Raw genomic sequence first — 14,655 nt, forward strand, 5'->3', positions numbered from 1 at the left:
AAGAAGGCACGGCTGGAGACTGCTGTGGAGAAGGGTTTGATGGACAGACTAAAGAAGGGAGTATACGGCGACTTGTACAAGAAGGTGGAGTACTCAGACAGTGAAGAGGAGATGAACGAATCTGACGTGGACGCTCTTTTGGAGGAAATGGATTCAGATATCGACATGGAAGATTTGGAAGCTGAAGTGGAGCTGGAGGAAGAGCCACAGTTACGACGAAGAGCAGTGGCCTGAGTCATAATCATGAAAGTTTGATTCTTTTTCGTGCTGGTCGAAATTAATGGCTGCAACGGGACTGTCACAGCGCGCGCGTCGCAGCTGCGGCGGAAGATGTATTCTTTATCGTGCCGGCCCTAATTGATGACAGACAATTGTGCACACGGGAGAAAGGCTGTGGATGTGGAGAATCTGAGCATTGCTCAGACTAGGGGTGAACCTGCTCCCAAAATCCTAAAGTCTGGTGGAGTTTGGACAAGCATGCTCCGAACTCTGGAAAAGGCGAATGGTATGCCTCAAAAAAGATTTCAGACTACCGGGTTTGCCAATTTTTTGCATGCAGCCGAATTCGCTGTGAATCCGTTCAATAACCCACCGGCCTTGAGGTCGTACACTCTCCCAGTGGGCAGGTCGCCTCCCGCGACAAAGGCACTGTTCTGGAGTTTTAAAGCACAATGTGTAGCGAGCAGCGATGCCTTCCTGAGAGTTTATCGTGCGCGTAGCACTACCGCAGGCGGGTAATGAGGAAACTGGCGACGGCCAGTATCGAGATCTGTGTGGAATAAAAAAACCCCTCACTTCTATGAAATTTAGTACGATAGTGCATGCGATGCCAGTAGTAACTCCAGAGCGAAGTGACCACGCCTCGTCTTGAAGAATGCCAAAAACGAAAGATCCTATGACTCCCAACTGAAAACAGCAGAAGTCCAAAAGACACTTCACGCTGGCACCTAAGAAGAAGACGCTGCCTTCTCTGAAGGTCAGTTGCCGCAAGGCGCGGGATATAGAGAGTTCGTCGCACCCAGATTCCGAATCCGAGTCAAGCGTCAGAATGCGCTTTGCCTGAGGACACAGCATGTCTCTATGGTCGTCCTCTAGAAGCTCCATCTCCATTGTGTCCAGGGACAGCCACTCGTGTGCATTCTCCTTCTGACGTGTTATGAAGTCTTCCGACTCCGTCTCTGAGGCGATGCGAGGCGACCCAATAGGGGGGTCCTTCCCAACAGTCCGAGTCAGCTCCAGCAGCTCCTGTTCGGCCTCGGGAGTCATGGAGAGCTGGAAGTTAGAATCCTGCAGACGCGGCGGCGTAGGGCTCGGCGAGTCCACTCGTCGTGCTGCCGCCACGTCAGCAGAGATGCTGGGGAGGCTCTCAGCCGCAGGGGTGTCAGGATCCCCACTGTCTTCAGGGTTCGTAGATTCGGGACAGTCTTGCCGGAGTCCTTGACCCATCAACGTCATTCGCTGGGAGCTCTTCCAAAGGTATGCCTTATGTCGTTCCACTGCATCAGCAATGGCTTTCTGGATGGCAGGATCCTCAGGATCCAGCAAAGCGGCTTCCTTCAACAGACGTCTGGCATCATCGAACTCTTCCTGATGCATCATTGCGAGACCATTACGGTACAAGGCCTTGACATTGTCTGGGTCGATTTTAAGCACCTGGTAGCAGTGCGTAGCGGCTTCTTCGTAGGCCTGGGTCTTTAACTTCACTAGGGCCATGTTGCCATGGATTTCGATCTTCAAACGGTCGAATGATTGATCTGCCTCAGCGTCGTCAGTGAAGGTGTAGTCCAGCACTATGAGTGCCTTTCGGTACGACACCGCCGCCAGCCCCCAGTTCTGCTGCTTGACGGCCAAGTTGCCTTCCTGCTTCAAGTCACGTACATGCCGAAGCTTCATATCGGTTGGGAGTTCATAGAGCCGACGTTCTTTTCGGTGGTCCGATCCACAACCGCCTCCTAGTGGGTACAACTGTTTCTCCTCCGCCTTCTCGTCATCGAGAGTCCGCTGAGCTTGCTCCAGCTGCAGTTGGAGTGCCTCCTCCCGTTCTAGGAGCTTTTCGACGTTGCGAAAACGGCTGTCAACGTCAGCAGGTGATGTTGAGAGCTCGGTTTCTACCTTGTCAAGGTCAGCCATTATGCTCTCCTTCTGCTGGCGTGTCCGTTCCTTCAGACTTTGAGCTGAGCGAACATCGCTCATAAGAAGGCGCGCAAAGTCCAAGCCTTCCCTAGTGGACTTCATAGACAATGTTTCGTATTGCCCGTTAATTATCCACTTTCAATGAAACTTCTGCAAGACATCAAGGAGATTCGTGAGGAGCCTATGGTGAGAACCGACCATCATACCCACCCAGGACTTTGTTGGGTCTGATGACGCGGCAAAGCATCAGAAGTACATCCTCAACGGATTCCTGCTCTTGGCCATGGCTGTCGGTGGCATTCGACGCCAAATCCACGTGGGGTCGTTGAGGGCGGACGACGCAGGATTCTTTTTACGTGGTATGTGCAGGTTACGTCGTCATGCTCATCCTCACAGTTCCTGCTTGGCCGTGGTATCGCAAGAATGCCATTATTTGGCTGGCCCCTCTGAAGGTCACAGAGAAGCGTGTGTTCGTAGATAGCGATGAGGAAGAGGACAGTGATTCGTCATGATAATCGGCAGGTTGCGATGCGAATGCAACAATTTCTTGGATGCTCCGACTCGTCAGACAGAAACGTCACGGTAATCTAAAGATACTTCAGTGCCAGACGCCCTTCACTTCCTCAGCGGCCTCGCCCAATGACCTGCATGCCTCTTCGGAGTTCACTGAACATGTTGACTATCATGTGCCTTTGGATGAAGGCCCAGATGCATTTCGTCAGGTTCAGTTGAAGCAGACTCAGTTGAAGCCGACTCAGTTGAAACCCGTGACGCCACACTTGGATTTGGGAGTGCTGAACCACAAGGACGTGGCAGCAATCAAACGATCCGTCTCTCGCCCCCCCTCGAAGATCTTCTTCGGAAACGATATCGTCCATGTGCAGCATCCCATGTGCGGGCTGCACTTGCTGCTAAGGCTGCCGATGGACTACTCCCTAATGAACGAAAATTGCCAACGTCTTCCCTTCGCGCTTTTTCTCTTCTGGAATTGCCTCCTGGCAGATAAAGAGTGGGTTCAAGGTCGGCAATACACAGAGTGACGATGTCGAGTGATCCTCAATTCATTGAGCGATCCTGGCTTCCAATGATGGCACTTGCCGGACAGCAGCTGGTCGGAGTCGACGGAACCGTGCTATACAGCACAAAACATCTCTCCCCAGATGCTGTCACGGAGGAGGTCACTGCCTTGAGGGAAAAAGCCAAAGACATTCGCATGTCAGAAGAGTTCTTCAACGTTGCCAAGGAGCGTTTCATTCTCGCAGTTCACCTCCAAATTGCAGATGACGGCGCCAACATCGAGGCAAAGCTGGTCGACCACCATGAGCGCCTGCTGAGAAGGTGGCTGGCGCACAGCAACGTGGACCCTCGGCAGGTTCTGGAAGCCACCCTGGCGTTGGATTTTTCCGCTGCAATGAATCTGCCGTTGGTTAGTGAGCAGGTGTCCTTGGTGCCTGTGAAAGGCGCAGTTCTCGCACCCGATCCCGAGAGGGCTCGGCAAATCATGGAGGCCTTTGACTGCCGCCTATCGCCTGCCGAGCGTCTGCCTACCCCCGTACCTGGTCGCGGCGGCGACGTAATGTGCGTGGGACTCCCTCCGATGAGCTGCAACCGCGCCTCCTTCGGGATTGGACTGATGTTTGACCCCACAGACGCTCGGCAGCGTTTTTTCTCTGACTACATAACGGACGTCTTCCGCCGACTGGGGGTGGGCACCTCATTGAACGTGGAGGCAGTGGTCATGAATGACGTAAAGCTGCTGCTGATCGTGCTGCATTGGACGGACCCCCGGATCAACAGCCAGAGCCTCCCTTTGCTGGTCAGGAGAGTAGTACAAGAGTTGTCCCTGACTGAGCACGAGGTGATATTCGCACGGTACCGGGCGCGCCGCCTGCTAGAACTTGAGTCTGACGACGTGTACCTGCACCGCCTTTTGAGCGCCAGTGTAGTCTGTGCTGTCCGTCATGGAGAGCTCGACGTCCTTAAACCTGTGATGGACGCGCGATTTGCTTCATTTCGGGAGTGGGTTGCCTCAATGCTCGCAAGTCCAGTTGTTTACGTCGACTGTCCCTCGCTGTCTCTGATCAGCAATCAACGCTCGCGGGACCCTGGCCAGCCGTTCTCCCTGGGCGTTGATGCGGATGTGATTGCGTGGAAGACGCGAGATGACTACAGATTACGCAGGTTTCAACAGGAGCTGCAGAAACGACAGTTGGCAACAAAGCACGATGGATTCTATGAATGAGTACTTGCTATCAGACCGCCTTTAAATCGTCCTCCTCCTCAGGCAGCCCACCGAGTCGCGCCTTGTCCTTCTTGCTGTGGTGACGTAGCGGCGGTAGCACCGGTCGCCAGTCAGAGTCGTCCTCCGAGGACTCCGCCTCGCTGGTGAGTGCGTATTTCATCATAAGGAGCTCGGTCGGCGACTTGTCTGAGTCCAGCGGCACCTCCAATGGGGGCAGGTTGAGCTGGTAGAGCGGGTGGTCCGGCTTGAGGAAGCTCTTGGGATCCACACTACGCGTTTCACTTTTGTCAGTGATTTTGGTGTCGGAATGGCTCATCTCCGCGCGCTCCAATCGCACCTCTGCCATCTCAGTATCGACGCTTTCCGCCGAATGACGGGCATCGGTTGAGTGCCTTTTGGAGTTTAGGGTTTCTAGGGGCGCTGGCACAGGTGGGTAGACGAAAGGCAGACTAGAGGACCACGAAGCCTCCTGACGAGGCGTCGTCTGAGGTTGCGAGGACAGCGAAGGTAGGGGCTGGGAGGGGAACGGAGCCGACTGCGTCTGACTCAACTGTCGGCCGTGTGTTGGTCCCTTAGGAGTGACCGACGGCTGGTAACCTGCTAGACGGGGCGTGGATGACTGCATGCCCGGCCGTGGCTGCAGCTGGGGCCCTATGGGCGGCATCTGAAGCGGTGGAATCTCGGGGGTGGATTGTGTCGTTGGCTGGAGCGGGCGGAGCGGGGGTCTCTGCAAGGCTCGGGACGGTACTGGCGGTTGTGGTGGGGGTCCTTGTGACTGTGGTGGGGGTCCTTGGGATTGGTGTATTTTGGATTGGGGTACTTGGGATTGGGGTACTTGGGATTGGGGTACTTGGGATTGGGGTACTTGTTGTGGCTGTGGTGCGTGTGTATGGGTTTGGGGAGGGGCTGGCGGCTGTGTTGGAGATTGTGTTAGGGGACCTTGAGCTTGCTGGACGGCCTGAGGAAGCTGGCTTCCTGGCATCGGTTGGGTTCGTATGTTTGCCTGGGATAAAGCACCCTGTTGAACTGAAGCTTGCGCCTGGATTTGATTAAGATTGTAGGGCGGCTGGTGAGCATGTGGGAAGCCGGGAGCCAGGCCCGGCTGGACACTAGTTGCTGGGGGCATCTGAGAAACCGTCCGGGAGGGCGCTGTTGGCCTCGGCGGCACCACACTGCCGGAGGTGGGAGGGGATCCTACTGGGGGCTGCCTCGCAAGCTTTGGAGACTCGCTGTTTTGACGGGGAGTGCCCCCATCGTTGCTGTCGAACGGTGGAACCAAGTCTACGTTAGGCGTTAAGATGTAGGTTTCTTGGTACTCAGGACGTTTCACGCGGGATGAAGTGCTGCTGCCTGCCTTCTCGTTAATCTCAATAGAGACGGCGGGCCTATACGGCAACCAAATGGAGGCGGGCCCTTGAGGAGGCCATTCAAACGAGGATTCAGAGTCCACGTCAGTCTGCGGGTACAGGACGTTGGGTATCATCATCTGTGGAGCGATCGAAGGAGCCATGGGAGGTGTGTGAATTCCGCTCCAGGCGGCGTCAGAAACCTGCATGGTAAACCCTCCTTCCTCTCACCATTGAAACCGGAGACTGCTGCTCTCCATTGTCCTGACTTTGGAGGTCCTCCACTGATATGTTTACCAACTGCTTTACTGAAGCCACAGATCTCATCAGCTCGTCGTTAGTGTAGACATGACGTTTGATCTCACGCCATGGACTGGTACAGTATTTCGGGTGCCACGGGCATACACTCTTAACCCATCCGTATTTTGAACCGATGTAGCCCGTCTTCGGATTTCTACGGGAATACCAAACGATTTGGCAGTTGAGAACTTTCTCAGTCTTCGAATAGTCCGAAGATCTAATGCGCTCGATAAGAGCTCTAAAAGCTTTGATCACGCCGCCGTGGCAGACGATGATAACCCGCAGGCCACTGGCGCCTTCGGCTAAATTCTCCAGCACCCTGTCAACCCGAAGGCAGAGATTTGCAATGGACTCCCCCCCTGAAGGCTGCCAATAGAACGAGTCGCGTTCCTTGCGTTGCATCTCATCCTTGTGTTCACTGTCTCGTTCGGGGACAGGCTTGTTGGCCAAAACTCCGCGATCCCGCTCACGTAGATAGACTTCGGTTGCCCAACGAGCGTTGGGTAGACCAAGGCTGGCAGCGGTCTCCATCGCTCGGACGTATTCTGACGTAAAGTACTTATCAAAGAGAACGCCTATGTTCTGGGTTACCCACTGCCCTGCAACAGCGGCCTGTCGCCTGCCGATGTCTGTCAGCCGCAGCAGACTGTTGTGCCGTTCTCGGAACTCGTCAGTCCATGCACCCAAGTTGCCTTGCTTGGCGAAGTACTGAGCCAAGTTACCCTCAGACTGGCCGTGCCGGACCAGTACCAGGTCCACTGGCATGTTTCGGTACATTAGAAGAAGAATGAGCGAAAATCCCGATGACCGTGATTTTGGATGTCCTCGGCGCTGGTCAGCATGTTGGGAAGTCTTGCATCGTAGTCCGACTAGGGGGTGAGGCCGAGGCGGCAGTCGTAATGGTGGATGCTGGCATCGATGCCGGCCAGCTGAGACTGGACAGATTCCCTGATCTTCGGACGTATTTCGGTCTCAGCTTGCAGGCGGAGGCCGTAGAAGTGGGCCAATGTATGAATCAGGAGATTGATGCTTTGGTCGTTACGCATTTCCATTTGGACCACATAGGCTTTGTACCATACATCACCGAGCGCTACGGATACAAGGGGCAGGTCATCTTGACGGCGCCTACAGCGTCTATGGCTCGTGCGGTGTTGCTGGACGCGGCATCCTGGACACAGGGTATTATTGCCGGGGTTCCTGAGGAGCTCGCGATGCCTCTGACTGTGAAGGAGATTTCTGACTGCTTCGATAAAGTAACCTCGCTGCCGCTGAACTCTAGCCGAACTCTAAAGTTGCTACCGAACGCTGGCCATGCAGTTGTACGGCTTCTTGGCGCAGGCCACGTGCTGGGGGCGTGCCAAGTCATGCTCTACTTGTCTGGGACGCCACGGTCGTCTTCCGTGGCGGTTCCGGGTCACACCGTATTGTATTCCGGCGACTTCACTGTTGAGACATCGAAGCTGCTCGCCGGTGCGCAGCAGGAGATGGGGCAACCAGTGGATGTGCTATTGTGCGAGTCCACGTACATATCTCACGTGCGGGAGCCTGGCCTCCGTGTTGACATCGACTTCACCGCGACGGTACACAAGGCACTGGATTCGGGACATAAGGTCCTGGTCCCTATCAGCGCGGTCGGGAAAGCACAGGAGATGCTCGAGGTGCTTCGCCGTGAGTGGCAGGGGCAAGCTCATTTTCCCGTGGCCTTCGCTGCATCTGAAATCTTCAGAGAAGCCGACCGTTTGCTGGAGGTCTACTCCTCGTGGACGGCAAAGAATGAGTTCTCGTTGGACAACCTGGTGGAAAGTTTAGGCAACCGAAGCCAGCTGACGAGCGATCTTGTGTGGGGCGTCGTTTGCCCGGAACAGAATCACACCCGTGTGCAGCCCTTCACGATCCTGCCTTACCGTGAGTCGATGCTCTGTGAGCCTGGCCCTTTGTTGCTTTTCGCAAGTCCAGCCACGCTTGCGAAGGGGCCTTCCCTCGCCGCCTTGAAGGCCTGGGCGGTAGAGCCCAACAACGTCATCGTGTTGCCAGGATACTGTTCTCCAGAAACTGTAGGAGCTCTGTTGGCGCAAGGCCGAAAACAGCTAACATTGCCAGACTCGTCGGTGTTGAAGGTGCATGCTAAGGTGGGATCTGGACACACTTCACACAGCTCCGCACTCTGTCTTTCGCTGCGCACTCTGACCTGGTCGGGATCCGCGAGTTCATCCGTAGCGTAGGTCCTCGCCATTTGGTTCTGGTCCACGGTGAACGGGCTGGCATGGAGGTGTTCAAGCAATACGCCACATCCAATATGAATATTCCTTGCTACACCCCAAACAACCTTCAACGAATCCGAATTCCGTCGCCGCTGACGCCCCTGCGGCCTGCTTGGGACTTGGTGATGGAGGTTCCCAGCTAAAGCCTTTTGCGGGACATGATGAAGAGATTGAGCAATTCTGGATTCTCGAAAGGGCTCGGCACTCCAGTGATTTTGCGAGCGGCAACCACCTTTACCACTGCGAAAATCCTCTTCATGTGTTTGAGGAACTCCTTCTCAAGAAAGTCGTCACGACGTTCGTAGGCCACGTAGACTGTCGTGGTCGGCGTTGCAGCTTCTTGAATGTCAGTGACCAATGCTTCCAGAAACTTCACGTTGAAAATTACGTCGGCCGCCACCACCACCTCCACCTGCTCGCGGGAAAGCCCCATCGAGGCCAGAAGACTGCCTACATCCTCCTCCGCCCAGATCCAGCGTACGACATCGATGCTCTCTAGGCTCGAGTTGGCGTCCTTGATGCGCGTTGCATTTAGTCCGAGCACTTTCTTGGTTAGGGGGACGACTTCTGCAGTGTCTGACAGCACTACACGGCGGGCTCCAAGGACTCCCAGTGCCATGCCACCCACACCTAATCCAGATCCCAACTCAATGACTGTCTTCCCGGATATTTTAGAGGGGTGCTTCTCAAAGTAGGCTGCAAGGAGCCTGGACCCGTCCCACAGGTGGGCTCCTGTGCCCACCTCTTGTGCCTGATCGGGAAAGGTTGGGACGTCGAGGGAGACGAACGACACACTAAGGTGAGGCATTCCGAATTGCAGGTTTGATTCGATGCGTGTGTGCTAATGATTGTGTTATTGTCGACCGTCCAAAGTCTTACATGTGATGTGTTTCAGTACAAGTCTTACTGCTTTTACATATGCATATGTTCTACTACAAGTCTACAAGATTCCCCCTAAGACTCCGTTTTGTCCCACGATCATCTTTAATTATTCGTGAATTGGCATATTCTTGCAGGGTAGATTCAGCAACGGAGATGACAACATTGGTCCGTGTTCCTGAACGCATGACGAATACCAATTTTCTGAGGGGAGAGGGATTTAAGGATGAGCGATTGTTCTACATCACGACGGTCTACAGACTACCTCATGGTTGAACGTGGAACTCTGATTAGGGAAGAATCCGGATGATAAAATATTCCTCGTTACGAATCTAATGAGATCACTTTTAGAGCTGATTTTTGGCCTTCGCTAGCCTCGTAGGGGAATTGTATGATGATTAGGTCTAACTGACCGCAACCAATCTGTTGGAGACTTAGCTTCCTTCCCCGGCTGATTCAGTTTAGATGCATGAATTCACGTTTATGGCTCCTATCTTCAGTGCAGCACATCTCAGCTGCTGCGTGTTCTCCACAGTGCATAGGACCCTACTCATAGTATTTGTTATTCGTCGTGGAGGCAGTGGGAGGGGGGCTGGCGGTTGCTCCTCCGAATGTTCGGGCCGCTCTGAATGTTGGGGCTCCTTCGAAACGCGCACGACTTCTGCAATCCGCGCGGTTGGGAGTGTGACTGTCTGAAGGGGCGGTGAAGTCTTCCCTAATTTGCCCTCGGCCTTGAAGTTCCCCTTGAAGAAATGCGTGGTGAAGTCTTCCCTAATTTTACTCACAGTCTCCTGGAAACTGCAGACGTAGATTTGTCTCGCCTTTTGGTAGTTTTCCTGGAGGTTCAGAAACTTAGGATCTCTACACGGGAAATTCTTGATGCCCAGTTTCGTTCGCGCAGTGATGGCGCCCTTGAACGTCCCCACTGCACTCATCGCGCGTCTCAGCTGTCGCGTTTCGGAGGTATTGGACACCGAGGACAGCGCGACCAGCGTATCGCATGTCCGCCAGACTGCTTTGGCCAACTCTATCCGCGCCTTTGAATCAGGGTCCGGCCCTGGCCCTGGTAACAGCTGAAGGGAGGCCTCCAACGAGGTGAGTCCAGCCATGTCACCTGTGAAGGGGTCGTACAGGCTACTACGCTGTTGATCACATATGAGATGGCCTGTGGTCCCTACGTGTCCAAGATTTGCGAAGCTGTCGAGTATGTGGCTCAGAACCCCCTGGTCATTATCGCAGAGGCCGTCAATATTGTAGTGCAAGGTGGCTGCAGGGCTGAGCAGCACGGATATGTCGGCTGGCAATCTGTGTATATTCCTGCGAATCTTTGCCGACTGCGCGAGAAAGGCGACCAACTGGATGTAGTAATACCCGTTCCGCCAGTACCAGTTAAACAAAGCGAACAGAGCCAGGCCGAGCGCCAGAGTCGCAGGTCCGGGTGCAAAAGTTTGAAAGTCAGCCACCATCTTCTCAGCGCACTCTAGAAAATCAGCATCGACGAAGGACTGTCTGCGAAGTGGAACAGGGTCGGTCGCAGGCAAATCCACCAGGTCCACAAGTGCCGGCGGCCTCTGATCACGAGGTACCAGGCGCTTGATGTATCTGGTCACCACACATATGGAGCCAAAGAGTGACAATTCATCAGAATTGTTCCAAGAAATCGTCTTGAGCTGGTCTGTGCATTTCTGTTTCTTATGGGTAGGCACCGCCGACAGACCAATGAGCAGGTCCAAGAAGGCCGCGTTGAGCAGTTGCTCTGACCACCATTGCTGAATTTCCTCCAATCTTTTCTCGCGGCCAGTGCCTGTATTGTCTCGCCCGCTCCACAACGCAAAATGTGAGCGGTAGGCAGATGTCCAGATTGTCGTCACCTCGTCTATTCCTCCAGGCGCGCCTGGGTCAAGGTCCGCCAACAGCGAAGGCCACTTCGAGATGGTAAACGCGTTGTGGTCCCCCGTGAAGACGCGCAAACATAGACTGAGACCGGCATGGGCGAACACATGGTCTGTAGGATGCAAGTACTTGTGGTGTGTATCTTCTCGAATCCGATGAAAATGGGCCAAAAAGCGAGTGATGTGGAGGTGAGTACTGGCAGTCAGTCCGTCCACCTCCAAATGCCCCAGAGCCACCAAGCCTATGTAGATGCCGCGGACGTATTGGTTTTCCACCTCCGAAGCATCACACACTGATTCTCTGTCCAAGATCGATTCCCTGTCCAAGACAATCTGAAGCAGTGCCATAGCTCGAATGATACCGTTCGTCACCTCGGCCGGGCGCATCTTCAAAATCTCCTGCTGCCACAAATGTAGCTTCCCAGTGACGTCGCCCAGCACAGAACGGCTGTCAGCGAAGCTCAAGATGTCACGAAAAGGAATTTTATGGCCATGGCCCATGCCCTCAGTGCACCAGACGGCGTTGGCGGCGGATCTTAACGCAGGCGCAATTTCGCTTTGGGACAGCAGTTGGCACTGGGTGAAGGAGTTGCTCACCAATGGAAACTTTAAGATGTTGTAAAATGCGGTGTGCTCCGATGAGCGTAGGAACGGACCCTCGGAGCAGACCTCACTGAGTCTCCGGATGAGTTCTTTGAACTGAGAAAAGAAGGGGAGGACTTGGCCTTCCGGAGGGTCCGGTTTGCAATCAAACCAAAGCCGTTCTGCGAAGCTGTCGTCGGCTGCAACACTCGAAGGCCACGGGGTATAGACTGCGCTGATGTCAGGCGGCGTCCAGTTTATTTGTGCTTGTTGTGCTTGTTGGAAGATTTGAGGGATGTTTTCCGTCAAGCATTCGGGCGCCTTCGAGATAATATCCACCAACGCTAGGTCTTCAGTGGTGACTGCTAGGCTTCCAAGTAGCCTGGAGTGACCTGGAATCCGTATTTCATGCAAACGCATCAATAATAGAATAATTGCACTTTAGTTCGCAGATTCGAGTCATGTGCCATGCGCCTTCAGAATATCCGGTCACGCTCGAAAGCCTCCCTGCTGGGCAGCCTTGCTGTCACCTGCAAGGATGTCAAGCTGATTCAGTCGCTCGAACGGACGGCAGCAGGATACCTGCCGAATATCGCTCCTCTCGACAATCCAGTACACTGGACGGTGCCTGACATCAGCGCAGTCTACACTCCGTGGCCTTCGAGCGTTGCAGCCGACGACGGATTCGCAGAACGGCTTTGGTTCGATTGCAAACCGGACACTCTGGAAGGCCGAGTCCTCCCCTTCTTTGCTCAGTTTAAAGAACTCATCCGGAGACTCAGTGTGGTCTGCTCCGAGGGTCCGTTCCTACGCTCATCGGAGCACACCGCATTTTACAACATCTTAAAGTTTCCATTGGTGAGCAACTCCTTCACCCGGTGCCAACTGCTGTCCCAAAGCGAAATTGCGCCTGCGTTAAGATCCGCCGCCAACGTCATCTGGTCTGCGTCGCATGTAGGAATCCCCATGCCTTGCCAAACTCCTGTGTTTGCCATCCGGACTGCGACAAGAAATCACGGTCCGAAGCATCAGTTTGCTGATAAGCTCCATCTATTACAGCGTCAGCTGTTGACCATGAGCCCAATTGAGGTGACAGAGAGTCTCGTTTGCTGTATGGGACTCCTGCAACTTGCCGACGACAATGAGGCTCAAGCGGAAAACCCACACGTCCACGGCATCTTCACGGGCTTGGTGGCTCTGGGGCATCTGGAGACGGGCGGACTAACTGCAGGCACCCACCTCCATATCACGCGCTTCCTAGGAATTATGCGCAGCATTCGAGAAAGGGACAAAGCCCTTTCCTACGACTTCGCATGGGACGCGATGGACGCCTCCTTCGTTGACGCTGGGCTGCGTAGGGCCTACAGGGCTGCAATAGGGGATGTCGAGGTATCCCATGCATCGCTCAAGACGTGGACGGATTTGATGGCAGCCATTGCCTTCAGTGATCCAGAAACCATTCTGGCCGCGTGGAAGCATGTCTGTAAGCTCCACATCACGCGACGACACTGCCCTCAGAGTCGTCTCCCTAGGCTGCAAGCAGTTGAAGCCTGGTGGCTCCATCAGCAAATCACAGCCGCCATATGGTCTCTGTTGGACTTGCTCTCCTGTACTTCTGTGCAGGTCAGACGCCGAGTTCTTCGACGACTGAATGTAGCCGTGCGGATGAATGAGATAAGCCCCAAGCTCGACCAGCGGTACCTGGTCAGCCTTCAAGAAACGATTCTTTCCATAAAGAACCTGGTGCCATGGCGACAGAGAAGTAGCGTTTTCCACAACCTAGTGGATTTGCCTGCGACCGACCCTGTTCCACTGCGTCAGTCCTTTGTCGATTCTGATTTTTTAGAGTGCGCCGAGAAGATGGTGGCTGACCTTCAAACTTTTGCACCCGGATCTGCAACAATCGCGCTGAAGGTGGCTCTGTTCGCTTTGTTTAACTGGTACTGGCGGAACGGGTACCACTACGTCCAGTTGGTCGCCTTCCTCGCGCAGTCAGCAAAGATTCGCAGGAAGATACACAGATTGCCAGCCGACATATCCGTGCTGCTCAGCCCTGTGGCCACTCCGCACCTGGATTCAGGGTACCCTGTTGAAGGCGTCTGCCAAAATGATCGGCGGGTCTTGAGTCGGATACTAGACGATTTCGGAAGCCTTGGAAACGTAGGGTCCACGGAATACATCACTTCCGAAGAGCAGCGTAGCAGACTGTACGACCCCTTCAGAGGTGATATGGCTGCATTCACCTCGTTGGAGGCCTCCTTTAAGCTTTTACCAGTGCAGGACCCCGCTATGGAGGCGCATATAGAGTTGGCCAAGGCCGTCCTGCGGACATGCGATAGTCTGGTGAAGCTGGCAGACTTGCCGCTGACGAATGAAGCAAGGGAGGTTCGTCGAATCAGGTCGAAGCTCGCTTCCGCCATCTCACAAAGGTCTTCCACAGGGCACCAGCAGGTTGAAGAATCTGGTCGACTGCGGGAGTTGTCGAAACAGTTCGATGCGGCAAGACGATCTCTCTTCTTAGTCCAAGTAGGTCTGGTTGCGCCTCTTTATGATACTTTCACCCACAAGCTGAGCTCTGGGATGGAGTTTGAGATTACCGCGGTCGATACCATCGAGAAGAGGCTGACGTCCAAAACCGCTGCGAAGAGGCCAACGTGGCAGGAAATGCGACCTGTTCCACCAGCGGCAACATCACCAGCTCTCCCACAAGTGGAGTTGGAAAGAGCAGAGCAGTCTCCAGCTTTAATCCCTCGTATGATGCAGCCATCCAGTCATTGTCGAATCCCCCCCACAATGTTGACAGCTGTTGAATCAAACCCGCCTGTTGGTTGTTTGGAGCTTCTGAAGTGCGCCGGTTCTTAACCTTGAACTGCATATTGTTAGTGGGGAAAAACATAACTCAAGGGGAGATAAACTACCAGATACCGCTGTGGAATTTGGATTGTGGGTTACTGCGGGATGATTGCTTCGAACAGTCTTTTGACTGAGAGCCGCTTCATCAGGCGTCAAAGCAGGTGAGT

The 14,655-nt window shown here is 54.3% G+C and overlaps 9 protein-coding genes across 14 annotated transcripts; 5 read left to right on the forward strand and 4 right to left on the reverse strand.

Moving 5' to 3' along the window:
- On the forward strand, nucleotides 1-234 carry KVP18_001752 (uncharacterized protein; the record flags this gene model as incomplete). Of its 2 annotated transcripts, none has more annotated exons than XM_067952057.1 (1): nucleotides 1-234. In XM_067952057.1, a coding segment is annotated over one exon (234 nt), but the record flags the coding sequence as incomplete, so codon positions are not given. The 2 variants fall into 2 exon arrangements, with proteins under 2 accessions (XP_067807693.1, XP_067807694.1); XM_067952058.1 differs by having other exon boundaries at nucleotides 40-234.
- Nucleotides 235-721: 487 nt separating this feature from the next.
- KVP18_001754 (uncharacterized protein) lies at nucleotides 722-2,235 on the reverse strand (the record flags this gene model as incomplete). The annotated part of the gene is made up of 2 exons (XM_067952062.1): nucleotides 722-769; nucleotides 796-2,235. 2 exons carry the CDS (start codon nucleotides 2,233-2,235, stop codon nucleotides 722-724), a joined length of 1,488 nt encoding a protein of 495 aa, XP_067807696.1.
- A 39-nt stretch (nucleotides 2,236-2,274) lies between these two features.
- KVP18_005138 (uncharacterized protein) lies at nucleotides 2,275-2,645 on the forward strand (the record flags this gene model as incomplete). The annotated part of the gene is made up of 3 exons (XM_067949504.1): nucleotides 2,275-2,319; nucleotides 2,348-2,449; nucleotides 2,478-2,645. 3 exons carry the CDS (start codon nucleotides 2,275-2,277, stop codon nucleotides 2,643-2,645), a joined length of 315 nt encoding a protein of 104 aa, XP_067807699.1.
- A 39-nt stretch (nucleotides 2,646-2,684) lies between these two features.
- On the forward strand, nucleotides 2,685-4,375 carry KVP18_001750 (uncharacterized protein; the record flags this gene model as incomplete). 3 transcript variants are annotated; one of them, XM_067952054.1, is made up of 2 exons in its annotated part: nucleotides 2,685-3,142; nucleotides 3,169-4,375. In XM_067952054.1, the coding sequence occupies 2 exons, from the start codon at nucleotides 2,685-2,687 to the stop codon at nucleotides 4,373-4,375; spliced, it is 1,665 nt and encodes a 554-aa protein (XP_067807690.1). The 3 variants fall into 3 exon arrangements, with proteins under 3 accessions (XP_067807690.1, XP_067807691.1, XP_067807689.1); XM_067952055.1 differs by having other exon boundaries at nucleotides 2,685-3,173; XM_067952053.1 differs by lacking the exon at nucleotides 2,685-3,142 and having other exon boundaries at nucleotides 3,218-4,375.
- Nucleotides 4,376-4,385: 10 nt separating this feature from the next.
- Nucleotides 4,386-6,798, reverse strand: KVP18_001749 (uncharacterized protein; the record flags this gene model as incomplete). Of its 3 annotated transcripts, XM_067952052.1 has the most annotated exons (2): nucleotides 4,386-5,924; nucleotides 5,953-6,786. In XM_067952052.1, 2 exons carry the CDS (start codon nucleotides 6,784-6,786, stop codon nucleotides 4,386-4,388), a joined length of 2,373 nt encoding a protein of 790 aa, XP_067807688.1. The 3 variants fall into 3 exon arrangements, with proteins under 3 accessions (XP_067807688.1, XP_067807686.1, XP_067807687.1); XM_067952050.1 differs by lacking the exon at nucleotides 5,953-6,786 and having other exon boundaries at nucleotides 4,386-5,039; XM_067952051.1 differs by having other exon boundaries at nucleotides 5,917-6,798.
- A 26-nt stretch (nucleotides 6,799-6,824) lies between these two features.
- Nucleotides 6,825-8,243, forward strand: KVP18_001755 (uncharacterized protein; the record flags this gene model as incomplete). Its single annotated transcript, XM_067952063.1, has 1 exon — nucleotides 6,825-8,243. The coding sequence occupies one exon, from the start codon at nucleotides 6,825-6,827 to the stop codon at nucleotides 8,241-8,243; it is 1,419 nt and encodes a 472-aa protein (XP_067807697.1).
- A 178-nt stretch (nucleotides 8,244-8,421) lies between these two features.
- KVP18_001756 (uncharacterized protein) lies at nucleotides 8,422-9,090 on the reverse strand (the record flags this gene model as incomplete). The annotated part of the gene is made up of 1 exon (XM_067952064.1): nucleotides 8,422-9,090. One exon carries the CDS (start codon nucleotides 9,088-9,090, stop codon nucleotides 8,422-8,424), a length of 669 nt encoding a protein of 222 aa, XP_067807698.1.
- Nucleotides 9,091-9,622: 532 nt separating this feature from the next.
- Nucleotides 9,623-12,055, reverse strand: KVP18_001753 (uncharacterized protein; the record flags this gene model as incomplete). Its single annotated transcript, XM_067952061.1, has 1 exon — nucleotides 9,623-12,055. One exon carries the CDS (start codon nucleotides 12,053-12,055, stop codon nucleotides 9,623-9,625), a length of 2,433 nt encoding a protein of 810 aa, XP_067807695.1.
- Nucleotides 12,056-12,103: 48 nt separating this feature from the next.
- KVP18_001751 (uncharacterized protein) lies at nucleotides 12,104-14,497 on the forward strand (the record flags this gene model as incomplete). The annotated part of the gene is made up of 1 exon (XM_067952056.1): nucleotides 12,104-14,497. One exon carries the CDS (start codon nucleotides 12,104-12,106, stop codon nucleotides 14,495-14,497), a length of 2,394 nt encoding a protein of 797 aa, XP_067807692.1.
- Between the last annotated feature and the right edge of the window lie 158 nt (nucleotides 14,498-14,655).

This window comes from the organism of the source record quoted next (assembly GCF_019968955.1).
Source record: "MAG: Porospora cf. gigantea A chromosome Unknown PgA_NODE_573_length_14655_cov_338.264, whole genome shotgun sequence".
NCBI classification, from domain to species: domain Eukaryota; phylum Apicomplexa; class Conoidasida; order Eugregarinorida; family Porosporidae; genus Porospora; species Porospora cf. gigantea A.